Source organism: Malaya genurostris, chromosome 1 (genome assembly GCF_030247185.1).
Source record: "Malaya genurostris strain Urasoe2022 chromosome 1, Malgen_1.1, whole genome shotgun sequence".
Taxonomy (NCBI): domain Eukaryota; kingdom Metazoa; phylum Arthropoda; class Insecta; order Diptera; family Culicidae; genus Malaya; species Malaya genurostris.
In genome coordinates this window covers 161,752,491-161,772,153 of record NC_080570.1, presented here as the reverse complement: position 1 = coordinate 161,772,153, position 19,663 = coordinate 161,752,491, and the positions used below count along the sequence as shown (strand labels likewise).

General features: G+C 35.5%; 1 protein-coding gene across 3 annotated transcripts in view; it reads left to right on the top strand.

The window, feature by feature from the left end:
- LOC131426540 (uncharacterized) overlaps positions 1-19,663 on the top strand; it is a 174,406-nt gene that overhangs the window by 32,404 nt on the left and 122,339 nt on the right. For all 3 annotated transcript variants that reach the window (XM_058589355.1, XM_058589353.1, XM_058589354.1), the window contains one exon: positions 1,912-2,586. In XM_058589355.1, coding sequence (XP_058445338.1) covers positions 2,197-2,586 — 390 coding nt within the window. In that variant the 5' untranslated portion in view covers positions 1,912-2,196. The remainder of the gene's footprint in view (positions 1-1,911; positions 2,587-19,663) is intronic.

Sequence of the window (19,663 nt, the reverse complement as noted above, 5' to 3'; positions counted from 1 at the left end):
TTCTTCGAAACGAAGTTGACCACATTAGTCTTGTACCACTTCAGAATATCTTTCGAGTAATGGCATGAAGCTAAACTCGACCAGAAAAGCGTATAACCACTGTGGAAGTAGACTTCTACTTGCCCATTGATCGTCTCAGTTGTCATAAATGGAGTGCTTCGCTTTCCACATGAGCAAATTGCTTGCTAAATCATGTATTTTTTGGGGAATTTTGAAATCCTCTGCTTTTTGGGGCTTTGAGAATTCCCAGAAAGTCCCAGAAAGTCGATTTTTTTTCGAGATGTCATTAAATATCGACGTTTCATGCAATTCTAAGACTTTTGGCATAAGAAAAATTGTTGTTTTCGAAAACTCAAAATATAAATTTTCCTTTCAAATACGAAATTTCCCATTACGTATACTTGGACTTTTTATTACGTTTATAATCAGAACTTTGCTCAGCTATGCTTAATTGAATAATATGGCAGATAATTTATTTTGTGAAATATTTATCTGTCAAATGATCATAAAATTTTGATAATCGGACTTCTAACGGTAGAGATATGGTCAGTCAAAGTAAGCGTTCTCACTTGTTTACCTCCCAGATGTTTTGAGTGTTAAAGCAAATCTAATCCACTAATTCAACTATTGACCTTGAATCTTAGTGCAGGATTTAAACTCATCCCTAAAGAGATGATTTAAGCGTTCTCAACATCCAAAGCGTCAGATTGCGTTACAACAGCGAAGAAGCTCGACGAAATTGATAAAGAAGAGTGTTCTGTCATTACTTTCAGATGCTGAGTTTTCCGTTGAACTAGACTAGAAGTTACGAGTTCGTTCGAAAGTACAACACAAGAGTGACATTGTTTAATCAAGACAAATTCAACTCAGTAAATCGTAAAACTGTTTTGCTTGATCGTATCGAAACAAAAACGCATCTACCGTTTGAGCAGTGCTCTTTATATTTGCTCTGAAAATATTATCCTATCAAAAAGTTCCGTGAATTTATCAAAATGAGTTTGCTATTTGTCACATAACCACAGAAAATCAGATTTGTTCTATTTACGGCATGGGTAATGGAAGATTGCTCTTCACTCTACACACTCAATTTCTTTTGGTAATTTTTGAGTTCAATGATGAGTTTTCTTCTTTTCGAAACATTTGGAAAATCTCTTGTATAGCCACCACCTCTTGAAATCACCAATCAACGTAAGTGTGCAGTATATTTTCCTAGAGTCAGCAATCCGTTTGTCGGTGGTGGTGGTTCTTCGTTCCATATAATGTGCTCCCATCGCTCTGATGAGCAGCCGTGCATTCATTTTTCCAGTTCTGAAACAGATAGCAACATTCGTTATCCGCCTCTGTCCCAGCACTGTTACGCAATGTGACTGCTGCGTTTTGTTCGAAAAGGCGAAAAACAGTGTGTCAGTCTAGCTGAACTGGCTCCTATAAGTCATCTTTCTTATCCCCTTCCATTTTGTGAAAACTATTTTCTTCCCCCCGACCACCCATTTTTTGATCTTGTGACATTTTCTCATGAACATCTGGATTTTTTCTTCGATGTGGTATTACATTATTATTGTTTAAAGGTGATTTTTTCCCATCATAGTAAGCCATCTGGAACAGTCTTAGCCAATTTGGATGACAATACCATTTTACACTCCAAAGTGCGATCGCAGTTTGCTTTGATTACCGAACCATCAACCGGGTTCCCAAAACACAAACCCCAAATTTTCACAGTTCCCATAGCAATGTTAATTTTAACCTAATGGAGCTCAAATGGGCTGACGTGATTCGGAATTGTATGAGCAGTTTGGATCTCAAACTGCCAGAATAAATAGTATTTCCCGTTGGAAAATTGTTTCACCTAACACAACCGCAAAGCGAGTGAAGTTTTGTGTTTCATTTGTTTGTTTTCGATTCTGTTTGCAGATTAACACGGATGTGGCGGATGCCTGGACCAGATGGTGCTTGAATCGTGCCCCGGCTCACTTGATTGGATTGACAGCGAATGTTCCGGAATCGTCCTGGCTTGCGTGTGTGCTATTTTGAATACCATTTCCATTCCGTTCAGCTGCAGTTGAGTTCAGTGTTTCGATCCGGATTAAACGACGTCAGTTTTTGGGTGTTGCGCGAAAATAAGGTTATTCAAGCCAATAAAATGGGGTAATATACAGTAATTCAGTAGTGCGCTAACCAAAGCGAAAATCAGTCGCCATGAAGTCCCCGATGGACTTGAAAAATGTACCGGACAATTTTCTAGCCACGGTAGTGCAGGTAGTGCTCGGAATTGTCGGTGACCACAACGAAACGCTGCACGGTGATTACAGCCGACCGGTGCTGAAACCGGTGGTGTCACGGATCTATCCACTGTTCATCATCATCTATGCCATCCCGGCCGCACTGGGCATTGCGACCAATGTCCTAATCGTGTCGTACATTTGCAAGTACCGCTTGAACCGGGATGCCACGCAGGCTTTCGTGGTGAATCTGGCCGTCTGTCATACGGTGCAGTGTGCCTTCGTACTTCCGATTACGCTGGCGGTCATGCTGATCCAGAACTGGATTTTCGGCCAGTTCATGTGCTTCTTTCTGCCACTACTGCAGGTGAGTTTTTGACATTATGGTACAATCTATGAGTGATCAGCGGTCCCATTACTTATTATAATTCCATGGACTCAGATTAACAAAACCGTTGATTTTTTTCAGTGTGTTGTTGAGGATGATTTGGTTCGCTCAATTCAAAGATGTTGGTATTTTCTTGTTTTCGTTTTTGTTTTCACGATATCAATGAAAAATTGGCAGGTTACCGCTACGCAAGAAAACTGTTGAAGACGAATTTCGTACCAGCTCGAACAAATGTTGACAGCACTCTTCGTATACTTCGTTTTTTCAGAATGGATCTAGATTGTCTTTTAAAAAGGGATAAGTTTTTTTCATCATTTTTTTTTTAATAGTTATAGTCGGAAAACGACAATTCCTACAGAAAAAATCGGCAGGTGGGTAATGTCACAGACCTAACTGGAGGACGTAAATACGAGTAAAACTGGCATGCTTCTTTCACACTTCCGAGCATAGATGAACGCTCGTATTAGTAGATTGTGTGAATTTTGCAACTCGGAACTGGATTCAACGAATCCAGAACAATTAGAAATAATTTTTTTTAAATTCGGTTTTAAAATCGATGTTTTTTTTTCACTGTAGGACTCAGATAGGAACTTTTTCCGATATTTTTATTAAAAATTTTACAGATTTTGTAAAAATAAACAGTACAACATTAAAATGTTCGAATAAAACTATCGACAAAAATTCCTAATCAAATCATACACTGAAAAAAACTGAAATATTCCCTACCAACCATTCATGCATTGCATGATGGACAATTTTCAGGAAAAAAAATTCTTTCCTACAAAACCTTTTTCTTGTCCAAACTAAATTGTTTTTGCCTTTCTCATATAAAAAAGGTTATGCAATCACTGTGAAAACCGACTTTTAAACCAAGGCCCGGAGGGCCGAGTGTCATATACCATTCGACTCAGTTCGTCGAGTACGCAAAATGTCTGTGTGTGTATGTAACGTTTTTTGCACTAATTTTTCTCGGAGATGGCTGAACCAATTTTCACAATCTTAGATTCAAATGAAAGGTCTTGTGGTCCCATACAAAATTCCAGAATATTATTTGGATCCGACTTCCGGTTCCGGAACTATGAGGTAAAATGTGCAAAAAATTGAGAAAATAAGTACATTAACTTTTCGCAGACATGGCTGAACCGATTTTTACAAACTTAGATTCAAATGAAAGATCTTAAGGTCCCATAAAAAATTACTGAATATTATTTAGATCAGACTTCCGGTTCTGGAGTTATGGGGTAAAATGTGCAAAAAAATTAAAATATGTTTTCTAGCTTTTCTCATAGATGGCGCGACCGATTTTCACAAACTTAGGTTCAAATGAAAGGTCCTGTGGTCCCATGCGTAATTCCTTAAATTCATGCGGATCCAACTTCCGGATCCGGAAATATAGGGTAAGGTGGGTTAAAAATTGTATACCATCACTGAAAATGGGGAAAAACTTTGAAAAATTTTCTAAATCGACCTCAAATATTTTCCAATTGATAGTTTTTATCAGCAGACGGTCAAACACACCGATTTCGGTTATTCTTTTAAGAATCGAAGAAAATTATTTTGAAGAATACCACAGTATTAAATATGATAGTATGATTGATATGAGAAAGGCATCATTACACCACTAGGTGGATTAAAACAGGTTTTTCATGTGTGCTTTTTTCGAAAACGGAACCCAACTTAAAGTCATAATCAGTCAAAAGACCTATGAAACTCTATTTTTAAGGATATTTCACACAATACTCTATCACTAGTTGTTCTAGATTTGCAAAAAATATCAGAACTGGATAATGAAAAAAATTAGAAACACTTATTTACCTTAAAAATCCCGGTCGTGCAAAATTTTATCCAAATCTAAACTTGCATGTTTTTGTAAATCAACTTTAAATTTTTTTCTTTGTTTTTTTTGCAGTGTGGGGCTCGATTAGGATTTTGGGTAATATTTTTTTTTTTTTTGAAAACTTAACTAATTTTGTGAAAATTACTCATAGTTTTTTTGCAGAATTTGTTATTTTTCGACTAAGGCTGTTTGAAAAAATGTTTCAATTTTGCATCTTTTACTTACTGCACATCTAAACTAAAGCACACTCCAAAAAAATTTGAATTTGAATTTTGTAATTCATGAAGACCTAATTTGTCAACAGGCGGAAAATTTTATTTGTAATGACTTAATGTTAGATGAGCTTGAATTTTACTGGTTTCGACTGTAACTTGCGTTCTGCTAGCAGGTGCGACTGTATGAACTTAAATGCACCTTTTACCAGCGAAGCAGATGTATGCTTCTGTGGTTCAGTCGATTAACAGACGTACTTGCGATCCAATGATTCTCGGTTCAAGTCGCGGCGGTCACTATCAGTATTCTTTTTTTTTTATTTCAATGAATTGTATGTCAAAAAGTTTTAGACACAATATTAAATGTTCTTCGACGTAAATTTGCGTGAACTGCGACGCTCCATTTATGTGCATCTAATAAGATGTAAAATCACAATGATTTTTTTAAGTGTGTATGACTGGAACTGTATTAAATACACTGGTCTTTTTTATGCGAGTTTACGTACCGCATAACTCTTAAAATTCGCATAAAAAACCGCATAAAAAAGACCTTAGTGTAATTAAATTCGGAACTCTGGCGGAGCTGACTCTGGAACAGGAATTCAGTTGCAAAATTAAGGTTCGGAATCCAGATCAAGAATTCAGTTCTAGAACTCTGAAACAGAACTTATTTTCAGAATCCATATTCCGAGGTTAATTATAGAACTTAACACTGAAATTGAAATTTGGAACTGAGTTCAGGAAGTAAATTCTGAATCTGAATTTAGGTTCAGAAGTCAGATCTGAAATTTTGTTTTAGAATCCAGATCTAGAATTCATATCTTGAATTTTGTTTCAGAATTTTGAACTTTAAAAAAATGGATGGTTCAGTTTGGAACCGAAATTTGGAGCCGAGTGCTAAAACTGAATTCTGAACTTGGATTTAGAAAATTAACTCGAAAACTGAACTCCGAACCTGAATTTTGAACTGAATATCAAATCTGAACTTCAAATCCAGATTCTTAAACTCAATTTTGATGCTAAATTCTGGAACTGAATTCTGGATCTAAATTGTTGAACCTGAACTGAACATGTGTTCTGGAACTGAATTCGAAACCAGGATTTTGGTTCGCCCTGCACTCTGAAAATTCTGATTTGTAGCTGAATTTAGGTTAGAGAATTTCGGTCAAGAATTCAGTTTTCAAATTCGGATTCAGAATTCCGGATCTAAATTCAACTCTAGAATTCAGACCCAGAATATTCAGAATCTAGTTCCGGAATTTTTTGAATTGTGGAACTGAGTTTTGGAATTTTATACTAGACCTGCAGTCTGGAACTGAACTCTGAAGCTGGATTCTGGAATGCATTAAAGAACTGAACTCTGGTAATACAACTAAATTTTTATATCTGATTTCTGGTCTTGGATTTCGATTTGAAGTTTCAGAATCTCTGGTTAAAAACTTAGTTCCAGAATTCTTAGCTTAGATTCTGAAATAGAGTTCTAAATCTGAATTGCGTTCCAGAATTCAGACTCAAAGTTTAGATCCAAGTCCAGAATTCATTTCCGAAATACAGTTCCATAGTCCAGATTTAAATTAAAGATCCTGATCTCAGTTTCAGATTTGGGTTCCCAAGTTTCAAGAATCAATTACAGCTCCAGAACTCTGGAACTTGATTTTGGCCTTGGATTCTAGAGCTGAGTTCTGGTTGAGGATTCAGGAACTGAATTTTGGTTGTGGATTTTGGAAATGAAAAGCAAAACCCGATTTTGGAACTGCATTTCAGAACTATACTCTGCAATTGGAACTCTGAACCGGGAGTCTGGTAGGAACTGGACGTGTAAACTGCGCAGAGTAGAATGAATGAGGCATTAAAATAATACCTTATCAAACATGTTAAAAAAAGACGTATTCACGTCAAAACACTGAGACAAAATTTCATCTCTAACAAAACCATTAAAATTTTAAAAACGACTTTTTTTCACTGTAGTACTGGATTAAGATTATTTTTCGATATTTTTATTCATCAACATTAACAGTGAAACATTCATATTTTCGAATAAACAAATATCGGGAAAAAAAACTAATCGAAGCCCTACAGTATAAAAATCGATTTTAAAAATTCAATATCGATTTAAAAAAAAAACACTATTTTTGATTCGATATTTTTATTCGGGAATTTGGATGATTTTATGAAAATCACCGATATAACATTCATATTTTGGAATAAATAATAGCGAAAAAAATCGTAATGGAGTCCTACACTGTAAAAAATCGGTTTTTAAAATTTAGTATGCAAAAACAACAATTTTTTATTATAGTAGTTTATTCGAGTAGTGTTTAGTTCCTTTTTGCCTTTCTCTATAGAAAGGTATTAGAATTGCTGGAGAAACCGACTTTCGAACGGAGCCTCGGAGACCCATAGTGTTATATACCATTCGACTCAGTTCGACGAGATGGGAAAATGTCTGTGTGTGTCTGCACTTTTCGAAGATATTTGAACGCGCTCAATTTTCTCAGAGATGGCTGAACCGATTTTAACAAACTTGGGCTCATTTGAAAGCTACTGTCGGACCATTGATCAAGTTCAAAGATCAAATGGCTGTGACTTTTGGTTCAGGAGATATGATTGTATAAGTGACGTAACCGACAAAAAGCGTTGTATTTTTACGCGCTCAATTTTCTCAGAGATGGCTGAACCGATTTTAACAAACTTATGCTTGTTTAAAAGCTTCTGTCGGGCCATTGATCAAGTTCAAAGATCAAATGGCTGTGACTTTTGGTTCCATGGTATAAGTGACGTAACCGACAAAACACGTTAATTTTTACCGCTCTTTTATATATATATAAGGGTGCCCATAATTTGGGATCACCTCTAGTTTCGTAAGGCGCTAGTGCTCAAAAGTTTAAGCACCTCGAAAAATGTCCTCATACAAAATTTGAGCTAAATCAGACATGCGTAAGAGGTGCTGCCCGGCGGTTAAGGTTTGAAAATTTTCGATCTTGAAAAAGCACCATAGGTGGGAGTACATGAAATTTCCGAAATGGAAATTTTTTTTTTGATGCCAAAACTCTTGAAATTGCATGAAACGTCGAAATTTAAAATTATCTATAATTTTTTTTTTAAATCGACTTTCTGGGACTTAGAAAATATTTCAATTAGTCCCAAAAAATCGATTTAAAAAAATTTTTTTTCGAGATGACACTAAATCTTAACGTTTCATGCAATTCTAAGACTTTTGGCATCAAATTTTTTTTCGATCTCGAAAATTTCATGTACCCCATGTATGGTGATTTTTCAAGATATATGAAAATTCCACTAAGTGGACTAAGAAGCGTTTTTTTTAGAATAGCATCACTGTTCTCATACAAATAGGCAACGCAAATGTCAAGCACTAGTTTGGAAAAATGATGCTGACTGTGTGACATAAACACTGAAGCATGCTTTTGTGAACTACTCGAATCAATCTGAATCAATTGGTGTCAAAATTAGTATACGAAATTATTTAATAGAAGTATAAAATATATATTCATGAGACTGTTATGAAAGAAGAGAAAGGCATTATCACACTACTAGGTGGATTAAGAAGGGTTTTTTCGAAACTGTTAGTTGCACATAATAATTATTTGTAAAGATTCATTGTCACATATTTCTATGTCATAGATTTTACATTAATAATTTATGGGTAATTAATTTTATAGCAGAATTTTTTACGTCAGAAGATTTACGTCGTAAAAATTTCAAATTTTAACATCAGAAATTTTTTCCTTTAAAATGTTTACCTCCGAACTTCTTACAATTTCTTTTTATGTACGTATGAGTAGTAAGCAGTTTTTTCGAATAGTTTTTTGAGTTTTTTTTTCGAGCTTTTTTTCGAAAAGCTTTCCGAGCAGTTTTTTTAGCAATAACATTAGCATTAGAGACAACCCGTGTGTTGCAACTCCGTTATTGATCAGTACCAATTAAACTTTTCCTGAAACAATTTACTTGGGAATAGCACGTAGTTTCACATTGTGTAAACTGCACTGATCCCTGCATGCTGATCAATACCGGGCACGTCCGAATGCAGATTTACTTCGGAAGGATGGATTGTTAGTTCAATGCTACTGTTACTACTAGAAACCGACGAAACCCCTTGCATTTCCATATGCATCCCAGAAAGGGGTTGTTTGTAAGAAAATTTTCGAATAATATTACCATTGGTATATTGCTCTGGGTAGTCGGCTACCGCGATTACGTTGCAATTTTAACGTGTTTTGTATTAGTATGTGAAACTTTCTTTGGGTATGAACTAACATTACCTTTTCAAATTGTTAACAGTTATGTCAAGTTGATAAGAAATTTTTCTTTATTTTGCATCGTCGCACTTAATGATTAAACACAATTTACATGAGCATGAACTTAGCGAGGCACCCCTCACCGATGATAACGCAAATAGGTGAATAATTTGTTGCTAATTAGTTACGGTAATTTTGAATTTGTTGCTCAATTTTTTCAAAATTTTTTTGAGTATGAGTATAAGTTCATATGAAGTTAGCGAAGCATATTTGGAAGGGAGGCTTCGCTAACTTCATATGAACTTAGCGAAGTACTAAAAAAAATAAGAAAAAAATTGAGCAACAAATTCAAAATTACCGTAACTAATTAGCAACAAATTATTCACTGGGATTCGATTTGTTTTGAAGCATATATTGGAGGGAGGCTTCGCTATCTTCATATGAACTTAGCGAAGTACTCAAAAAAATTTATAAAAAAATTGAGCAACAAATTCTAAATTACCGTAACTAATTAGCAACATATGACAAACAAATTATTCACTAGGCTTCGATTTGTTTCGAAGCATATTTGGAAGGGAGGCTTCGCTAACTTCATATGAATTTAGCGAAGTACTAAAAAAAATAAGAAAAAAATTGAGCAACAAATTCAAAATTACCATAACTAATTAGCAACAAATTATTCACTGGGCTTCGATTTGTTTTGAAGCATATATTGGAATGGGGCTTCGCTAACTTCATATAAACTTAGCGAAGTACTCAAAAAAATTAAAAAAAAATTGAGCAACAAATTCAAAATTACCGTAACTAATTAGCAACAAATTAGTAACAAATTATTCACTGGGCTTCGATTTGTTTTGAAGCATATATTAGAGGGGGGCTTTGCTAACTTCATATGAACTTAGCGAAGTACTCAAAAAAATTAAAAAAAAAAAGAGCAACAAATTCAAAATTACCGTAACTAATTAGCAACATATTAGCAACAAATTATTCACTGGGCTTCGATTTGTTTTGAAGCATATATTGGAGGGGGACTTCGCTAACTTCATATGAACTTAGCGAAGTACTCAAAAAAATTAAAAAAAAATTGAGCAACAAATTCAAAATTACCGTAACTAATTAGCAACAAATTAGTAACAAATTATTCACTGGGCTTCGATTTGTTTTAAAGCATATATTAGAGGGGGGCTTCGCTAACTTCATATGAACTTAGCGAAGTATTCAAAAAAATAAAAAAAATGAGCAACAAATTCAAAATTACCGTAACTAATTAGCAACAAATTAGCAACAAATTATTCACCTATTTGCGTTATCATCGGTGAGGGGTGCCTCGCTAAGTTCATGCTCATACAATTTACCCTATAGTTCTGGAATCGGAAGTCGGATTCGGATGGAATTAAACAGCTACCTATGAGACTATAGGAAACTTTTATTTGAGCCTGTTTGTGGGAATCGATCAAATCATCTCTGAGAAAATTGAGTGAGTCTCGTTTTAGAGTTTTTGACCACTATTTCCGATACTTCTGGAACCGGGAACTGGGAACCAGTATAGCCGAAGTCGGTTCGTTTAGTGAGTAACTGATATAGCCTACAAATTGAATCAGTTTTGAGCCAAATCCAGATGAATTTTACCATTTTTCGCATCGTGATTTACTCTACGAAAGCATAATGAAATTCAATAGCAACCAATTAGACTATGAGATTTTTTAATTTCACGAGCGACATTATTTGACACATACATATACACACACAGACATTGTTCAGCTTGATGAACTGTGTCGAATGATATAGAACACTTAGTCCTCTGGGACAATTTTCACAACTCCATTTTCTCAAGTGATTGCATAAACTTTTCATATCAGAAAGGCAATAAGTGTACTTTTATAGAAAAGTATTGTTATCATGATCGATCTTTTAATAACACTAACAAGTATGTACAAGTTGAATAAAAGTATTACAAATTGACATTTTTCACCTGCAAATAAAAATTTTCTATGTGGCAACCCTGCACACTATACGAAATTGAACAAAGCACGCTGCAAACGGAGCAAAGCCGCACGTACCGACGCGTACCAGTTTTGCATCGTCATTTTCAATTATGATGTGAATGTTTTGACACTATAATTTCGGAACCGGAAGTCGGATCTGGATGAAATTGCACAGCATATTTTAGGACAATAAGAGTTTCAATTTGAATCATGAATTGTGAAAATCGGTTTAACCGTTGCTGAGAAATCGACGCGAGTTCCGTTTTTGGAGCTTTTCTTCACTATTATCGGTGCTTTCGAAAACGGAAATCGAGGACTAGCAGTCCTAAAATAGTTTCATATATTCTCTAACTAACAAGATCTGCCAACTAGATGAATTTAGCAGCAAGTTTTATAAAAATGTGCACCTCATTTCGCCATTGCTTGTGAAAAAATACTCTCGAAATTGAAAATTTTTACTAATCACACTGTAATACCGCATCCGGAATTTGGATCTGGATCAACTTTTCGGGGACTTTTTTTTAAAAAATTTCAAGACCTTTCATTTGCTTCTTAGTTTGTAAAAATCGGTTAAGAAATTTCCGAGAAAATTGAGTGCGCATTTACTCATGAATTTTCGCATATTTCCTTCTAGTTCCGGAACCGGAAGTCGGATCAAGACAAAACTCAATAGCGATCTATGGGACTGTAAGATCTTTTATATGAATCTGAGTTTGTGAAAATCGGTGCAGCCATCTCCGAGAAAATCAGGTGGCATTATTTGTCTCATACACACACAAACATTTGTTTGTCGAGCTGAGTCGAATGGTATATGACAAAAGTTTCAGAGTAGAATAAAACGTCGAGGTTTAGTTTCATCTCGAAAAATTTGTTTTTTGTAGAAATCATCAAAATTTAGAGATTTCAAAAATCGGAAAAAAAAATTGCATACCAAACGCCTTGGAATTGTTTGAAATGTTGAGATCTTGTGTCATCTCTAATTTTTTGTTTAAATTCGACTCTGGAACTTGAGATTCCCAACATCGAAAAATATTGGTATTTTAAAATTTCCGAAATCGAAAATTTGTTTTTGATGCCAAATGTCTTAAAATTAGATGAAACGTTAAGGTTTTGTGTTATCACCAGTACAGACTATCAATACAACCTTCATAGGGTCTGTCGCTGACGATATCCAGCCAGCAACCAGTGGCACCAGTGGAGGTGACAAGCGATTATAAATACACTCTCCTATTCAGTGCTTGAGCGGAAAATAGGTATAGAGCGAGAAGACTGGTGTTTGATGAACAGAGAAGATGTTTGGATGTATGGTACCGGTCCACAGTGGTTTGAATCGACGAAAAACGTGAACTTAATTCTCTAGCTGCTAAACCGTTGATCCGATATACATAGTTCCTTTGGAGAACTCATTCACAAAAATATACCTCGTGATTTGATCACAATAAAAAATGTGCAAAGCCTACTACGATAAAAGTTCATTTCAACAACTTTTTTCCCTGAAGAGATAGAAAAACGATGTCTTCTACAAAGTTTTAGAACTTCTAACGAGAAAAAACTTTGCCGAAGAAGCTATAGGTCTAACGCAGAAAGTTTCGGATATATGAAGCAATTTCGTTTGAAATCACTTACAATCAGTTTTCTGTACATAACTTTTTGTCCTTTCGAGAAATGAGGCACACAAAAACTATAGCCGTAAATAGATTTTTTGTAAGTCAAAGCACTCCCTGAAATCCAAGAAAATCATTAGTTTGTTAAAATGAGTAGAATGTATTTATTCGAACCAAAACTCATTGGGCGTCGCCCAAGCTTTTTCATCTTGGTGAGCAAAATTATGCGTGATGATTAGTTCAACAACTCTTCTGAAGACAACCTTTCCGTAGAACGTTTCACAAAAAAGTTAGAACAAAAAATGTGATTTTTCAGGAGCCACACTACTTTTACTCGGGAAAATTGATGTAACTCGATCAAATGTAGAGCTAGAGAGGTGCTTTTTTTCAACAAAGTAGCTCAAAAAAAATTTCCTGAAACTTTATTGTACAACAAAATCATTTTTGAGTTCAATTAAGAAAGTTAGATATCAGATTTCACAGTGGCGTCTCGTGACAAAATTTACTAGTGCACTACTTATGCGGTATAATATCAGATGCAACAGTTGATTGTAAGTGAAAACTAAAGATTGAGGAATGAAGATTTGCTTGTTTTCCAATACAATGAAATAACGATATAGTTTCGGATGGGAATTCTTATTAAAGTTATTTCGTATTATCAATAAAAAAGAAGAATTTAGCGCTCTGCACGTCGAGAAAATCTTGCAATAACTTCATTAATAAAATCGTTTCAATGTTGCAACTGAGACAGCAATTTGTTTTGAACTGCCATAAGCATAAGCCACTGAAACCTCTCGTGGAGTTGTGCAAGCAAGTTCTCACAGAGCCAAACGTGACAGAGAGAACAACAAATCTCAGAGCTGGTCTAATTATTTCCTTCTCTTCTTGAATCTGTGAAGTAACTCATGTGCACGGAAAATACACTAACACAGCGACAAGTGATAATTGATATTTTTAGTTGGATGTATATGAGATGTGTGTGAATACAAGCAATTTCGATGTATAAGACAAATTTCTCGAGTTCAGAGCGCAACGCATTGGCTACGGAAATGATAAGATCGTTCGGCGGCCATTGAACAGCTTAGGATGAATTTGTGCGAATTATGGACAAAATTGCTCATTATTTTATCACTTCGATTCTGTATTTCATTCGAATCAGTTTATTTCGATCGAGTGCAAAACTTTTCATTCTTATCGATCGAGTTCAAGTTTTCCATACGAAATATCATTCGATCGAATTACAAAATTTTCACTTTCGATCCGAATAATCCGACTCCATCGAAATACAGAAAAGAGATGTATATTCGATACCATATGACCTGGTTTCATCGATTAAATGGAGATTGAATGTGAATGGGGATGAAGTTTTTTTTCAATTTAACCGGTTGTGCAGGTGCACATGAGGACGAGACGCCACTGAGATTTCAATCTAAATGAGGAGCGCCGTTCCGGACCATAGTGCACTGTGCGGTCGGGTGACGGCCAGGGTGTAGACCAGGGGTTCCCAAAGTGGTCGATATAGACCCCTTGGGGTCGATATTCTTTTTGCGGGGGTCGTCGTAAACGAAAACTGATTATGGGGGTCGACGAGGTCTAGAAATCAACCCCTATTGTTTCATTGGAAAGTATTTTACATCAATATTTAAAAAAACAAGAAATTGAATTTTCAAAGGAATTTGTTGATGGGGGTCTGAGGCCTAAGTTAATTTAAGTAAAGGGGTCCATGACCCAAAATAGTTTGGGAACCCTTGGTGTAGACCATGTTCGATGTACGTTCTATCATGCCTAACCGTGTTTTGGAGCTGTGTCTATTAAATGGTTCAGGGTGGCGGAATGGTAGCGCGTATGCATGGAATGCATAAGAACGCAGGTTCGAGTCCTGTCTCTGAGCGTATCGTTTTTCAAAAAATCATCTTTTCTGTTAAGTTTTTCATTCATTTGGATTCACCAATACATGTTTCCACTCAGTCATTGCAAAAACTGAACTTAGTTATGGCGACTTTACGTCAAACCAACTAAAGATAATAAATCATCAAAAAATGTTTTTCCAATTTTGAACATCTCAAAATTTATCTTTGTTCCAGAAAGTGGATTTAAAAAAAAAAATTCGTTATGAAACTAGATCTCGTCGTTTCATGCAATTCTAAGAATATTGATATCAAAATTTTTTCTCGTTGTAACTCTTTGGTCGTAGTAAAATCTTGAGAGGAATTTAAAACAAAACAATCCAAATTGATTTCGCTGCCACCGAAAACGGACAACGAAACTAGCCTACCGTATGTGAACTCAATTAATCTGCGACTCCCAGAAGCACCCGCACGATGCACCGAGCCGAACTTTGACGTAGGTTCCGGCGGACGTGTCGTTTCAGTTTTCCCGGGACGCTCACCAGTGTCACCAAAAAAAAAAAACACCCGCTCGTCCAACCAAGTAAATAATTTGATACGACAGTGCGACACAACACCAAATCCAATTTGGCCAACGAGCTTGTCAAGTATCTCGGTTCGTTTGCGATATTCGGCACTCCTGGTATGACTAGGTATCACTTGCTGGTGGGTCTGCTCTGCCCTCCCTCCTCCCTGTCACCGGTGACAAACCGATTCGGAGTCCTTCAGCTTGTTGTCCCTGAGTGGCCTTTCGTGGCCCTAGTCGAGTTCGCTTCCCATTCTCAATTCGATGGGTCCGATAATGAGCTTGGCAGCGAATCATGCATCGTATGTAGTTTTTTTTCTTCTATCCGTGCGGTCACAGGCCCCGGCGGTTCAACAACAACAACACAGAAAAAAAAACCGAAATATGTCGGTCGGTCGGTCGGTCGTTCTGAATGCAAATTTGTAGCGCAGGTTTAACAACAGTAACATTTTTTGCAGATTCAGCTCGAGTCTGAACAGAAGCTCTCTTATCTCGTTCCGCACCCACAACGAGCCCACAGGACATGTGTAATACAGCTCAGGAATCACCATTCACTTTGTATGTGTTGTGTGTTGTGTTGTTCGTACGCCTCGTCGTCCACGAAGCACCCACCCCCCAACCCACGCAATGGAATCAGAAGAATGTCTGCATTCATTCGGTCCATTCAAGCTTGCAAACAAGTGCCACATCTGAGTCCCTTTAAAACCTCGCACCGACTCCCATCCTTCGTTGTCCTTCCGTTGCCTTGGCACGGTTCAAGTTCAAACCAGCTGTCGGTGCGGTGACGAACCAACGTGGGTCTCTTACTGCGAGAGAAATTAATTAATTTTAATTACTTCAACCACATTACGGACAACACAGTACCGGGCGCCACGCACTAGCTGTCACTCGTTTGTCAACCCTGACATGACGGCTTCTTTCTCAATAGCAGCAGCAGCAGCAGCAACAGCCGTCACGAACAGACGGGAAATTGATGCTCACATCCGAACCCGTTTCCAATCGGTCGATTCTGGAATCACGTCCTTTTTACACGTTAGCTGAAAGTCAGGAAGAAATTCTACTCCCTTCTCGGGTGGTTGTTTTTAATTGTTTCTTGTCGATTAAACACACACACACACACACACGCACGTTCAGAGTAATGTGATAAACTGTTTCGAGATCAGGGGTAAATTGTTTCCTGAAGGTTAATGGGTGACTTGGGACTACGAAGAAGCTCAATCAGAACGTAGAAAGTTTCTCACATGCAATTATTTTTAAAGATTATAGGTTTTGGTACGCAAAACCCAGTGGGCGGGAACGAACTGGGGATGAAGCGTTGGTTGATGCTGAAATCAAATGGAATCAGAATGTTTGGACGGGAAAAATTTTCGATCTTGTCAGAGTTTATTCCGAAAAGAGAAAATATGTTCTCTATTTTTTACGTTTCGTTTTCGACTGATCAGTGCATTAGCCGTTTTCTATTGAACTGCTAATGCCACCTAACAGCTCCACATAAGCCGCTAAGCAAACGTTGATGCTATTTGCAAAAAAAAAAAACAACTTTTTGGACAGACGTCTTTACTGAAGTGCTGGAAGAACGAAACTTCGTAGGTGGTGTTAGTAGTTCACCCTCAACGGTTAATGCTCTGATGAGTCGAAGGCGTAAAAAAATAGATATGTTCAATAACACAAACTCTCGTCCTTTCTGGAAACTTTTCAGAAAGTTTTCTTCAAAATTTCTGTGAGAATTTCGGACGTAAATTTATTAATGAAATAATATCTGATGTGAAAATTTCTAACGTAAAAATTTAAGATAAAATTTTTGATATAAAAGTTATTAACGTGTAAAATTTTTGAAGTAAAAATTTCTGACGTAAAAGTTACTAGTATAAAATAAAAGACACACAAATAACTGATGTTGAATTTCTGACCTATAAATTAATGACAATAGCTTAACAAAAAATAAAATTGTCATGCCTGAAAAATTTCTGTGCGAATTTCGGTCGTAAATTTATTAATAAAATAATTTCTGATGTGAAAATTTCTAACGCAATAATTTAAGAGATAAAATTTCTGGCTTAAAAATTACTAGCCTGAAAATTTCTGAAGTAAAAATTTCTATCGTAAAAGTTACTGGTATAAAATAAATTATGTACAAATAACTGAAGTAAAATTTCTGACCTAGAATATAATAACAATAAATTAAAAAAAAAAAAATTGTCATGCCGTAAAAATTTCTGTGAGAGTTTCGGACGTAAATTTATTAATGAAAAAATTTCTGAAGAAAAAAATTCTAATGTAAAAATTTAAGAGATAAAATTTCTGACATAAAAATTATTAGTTTGAAAATTTCCGAAGTAAAAATCTCTGTCGTAAAAGTTTCTGGAATAAAATAAATGACACACAATGATGTTGAATTTCTGATCTAGAAATTAATGACAACAGATTTCTGTCCTAAAATTTTTCATGCCTTTAAAATTTCTGTAAAAATTTCGGACGTTAATTTATTAATGAAATAATATCTGATGTAGAAATTTCTAACGTAAAAATTTAAGAAATAAAATTTTTGACATAAAAGTTATTAGCGTGAAAATTTCTGAAGTAAAAATTTCTGACGTAAAAGTTACTGGTATAAAATAAATGATGTAGTAAAATTTCTGACCTAGAATATAATAATAAATTTAAAAAAAATTGTCATGCCGTAAAAATTTCTGTGAGAATTTCGGACGTAAATTTATTAATGAAATAATTTCTGACGTGAAAATTTCTAACGCAAAAATTCAAGAGATAAAATTTCTGGCGCAAAAATGATTAGCCTGAAAATTTCTGAAGTAAAAATTTCTTTCGTAAAAGTTTCTGGAATAAAATAAATAACACACAAATAACTGATGTTAAATTTCTAACCTAGAAATTAGTGACAACAGATTTCTGACCTAAAAAATTTCATGCCTTTAAAATTTTTGTGACAATTTCGGACGTAAATTTATTAATGAAATAATATCTGATGTGAAAATTTCTAACGTAAAAATTTAGGAGATAAAATTTTTGACATAAAAGTTATTAGCGTGAAAATTTCTGAAGTAAAAATTTCGGACGTAAAAGTTACTGGTAGTATAAAATAAATGATGTACAAATAACTGAAGTGAATATTCTGACCTAGAAATGAATGACATAGATTTCTGACCGGCAAAATATGGTTTGTAAGTTTGTAACGAAAAATTTCGGACGTAATTTTTTTACGTTCAATTATTATGTAAAATTCCTTATGTAAAGATTTGCGACGTAAATCTTCGACGTTTTTTCTTACGTGAAAATTTCAGATATAAAATAAATGGGAGCGGCCCGTTTGACTTATATATAAGCAACTCACTCCCAGCTAGCACAATATTCTGTTCGTCATAGATGATTCGAGACGTCCGAAGGCCCCCGCATAAATCACCTCTATCTAGCTGCGGGCGTTTGTCCGGATTACCCAAAGCTAGAGGCTAACGTTCAGTTAAGTCAAAACGAGTCATCTAAAATGGATACGACGTAGCTGCATTAGACCTTTCAATATCACAGTAAATTAGAAAAAAAATGTATTCAGAAGCATGTAGATCTGTTATGTCAAACGAACTTTGCAGATCATTATGACAAATAGCTTTTGGCCAAAAAACTGTGAGGTTAAATGGCGTTATACCAAACGGGGTAGCTCAAAGTTCTGTTGATGTAGAATTTATGACGAAAAATTTTTGACGATAAAAATTTCTTATGCTAGATTCTTACATTAAATAAATGAGGTCCAAATTGTGGACCTGAAATTTCTGACCCAGAAATTTCTCACAATAAATTTCTAAAGTCAAATTTTTGCAAAAAACTATCATGTGAGAATGAGAATTTCAAATAAAAAGAACTACTCGAAAAGCTTTTCGAAAAAAATTACTCGAATAAACTGCTTACATGAACTACTTGAACAAAACTACTTTAAAAAACAGTACGAATTTTTTTTGCAAAAAAAAACTGCCTTAAAATTTCTATGTGAACATTTTTGACGTAAAAATTTAACATGTAAAATTTCTGACGAAAATGTATCTAGCGTGAAAATTTCTGACATCAAATAAACGACGTAAATTTTTGAACTATGACTATGTCTTTCTGACGTTAAATTTCGACAGCAAAATTATTTTGTGGAAACTACTTGACGTAAAATACTTGAGTACACTACTCGTATAAACTACTCGAATAAAACTGCTTGAAGAACTGTCAAAAAAACTCGAAAGATTGTCCGATAAAACTGCTCAAAAATTACCATTTGTGAAAATTTCTGTGATAATTCCGGACATAAAATTTTTAACGAATCGGACAGGACGATCGGCGTCGATTGGTACCTATTGACGAAACCAAGATTCACTGAAACCGGCCCGAGTTAGTTTCGATAGGGAAGCTTAATGGGTCGAAACGGACAAGACATTGGTTTTTCTGGGATTGTCGTCTCAAACGCGATTTTTCCTGTGCATTTTTGGAGCGATTGAAGCCTGACAACGGCGGGTTCCAATTACTTCCCCATCCACTTTATTCACTCGATCTGACTCTCTCTCTTTCTCTCGGATTAAAATCTGTTTCCATACCCCAAGATAGCTCGTGTGAGGAGATGCCCGAGAAGTTATTGAGTTGAAATCCAATAGAAATGTTCCTTTTCTCGGTGAACTTTTCGGGAACTCAGTGGGACGGGATTTGATTCGTCATTCCTTAGAAACTTGTCATTTGCTCTAGATTGCAAATTTGAATAGTG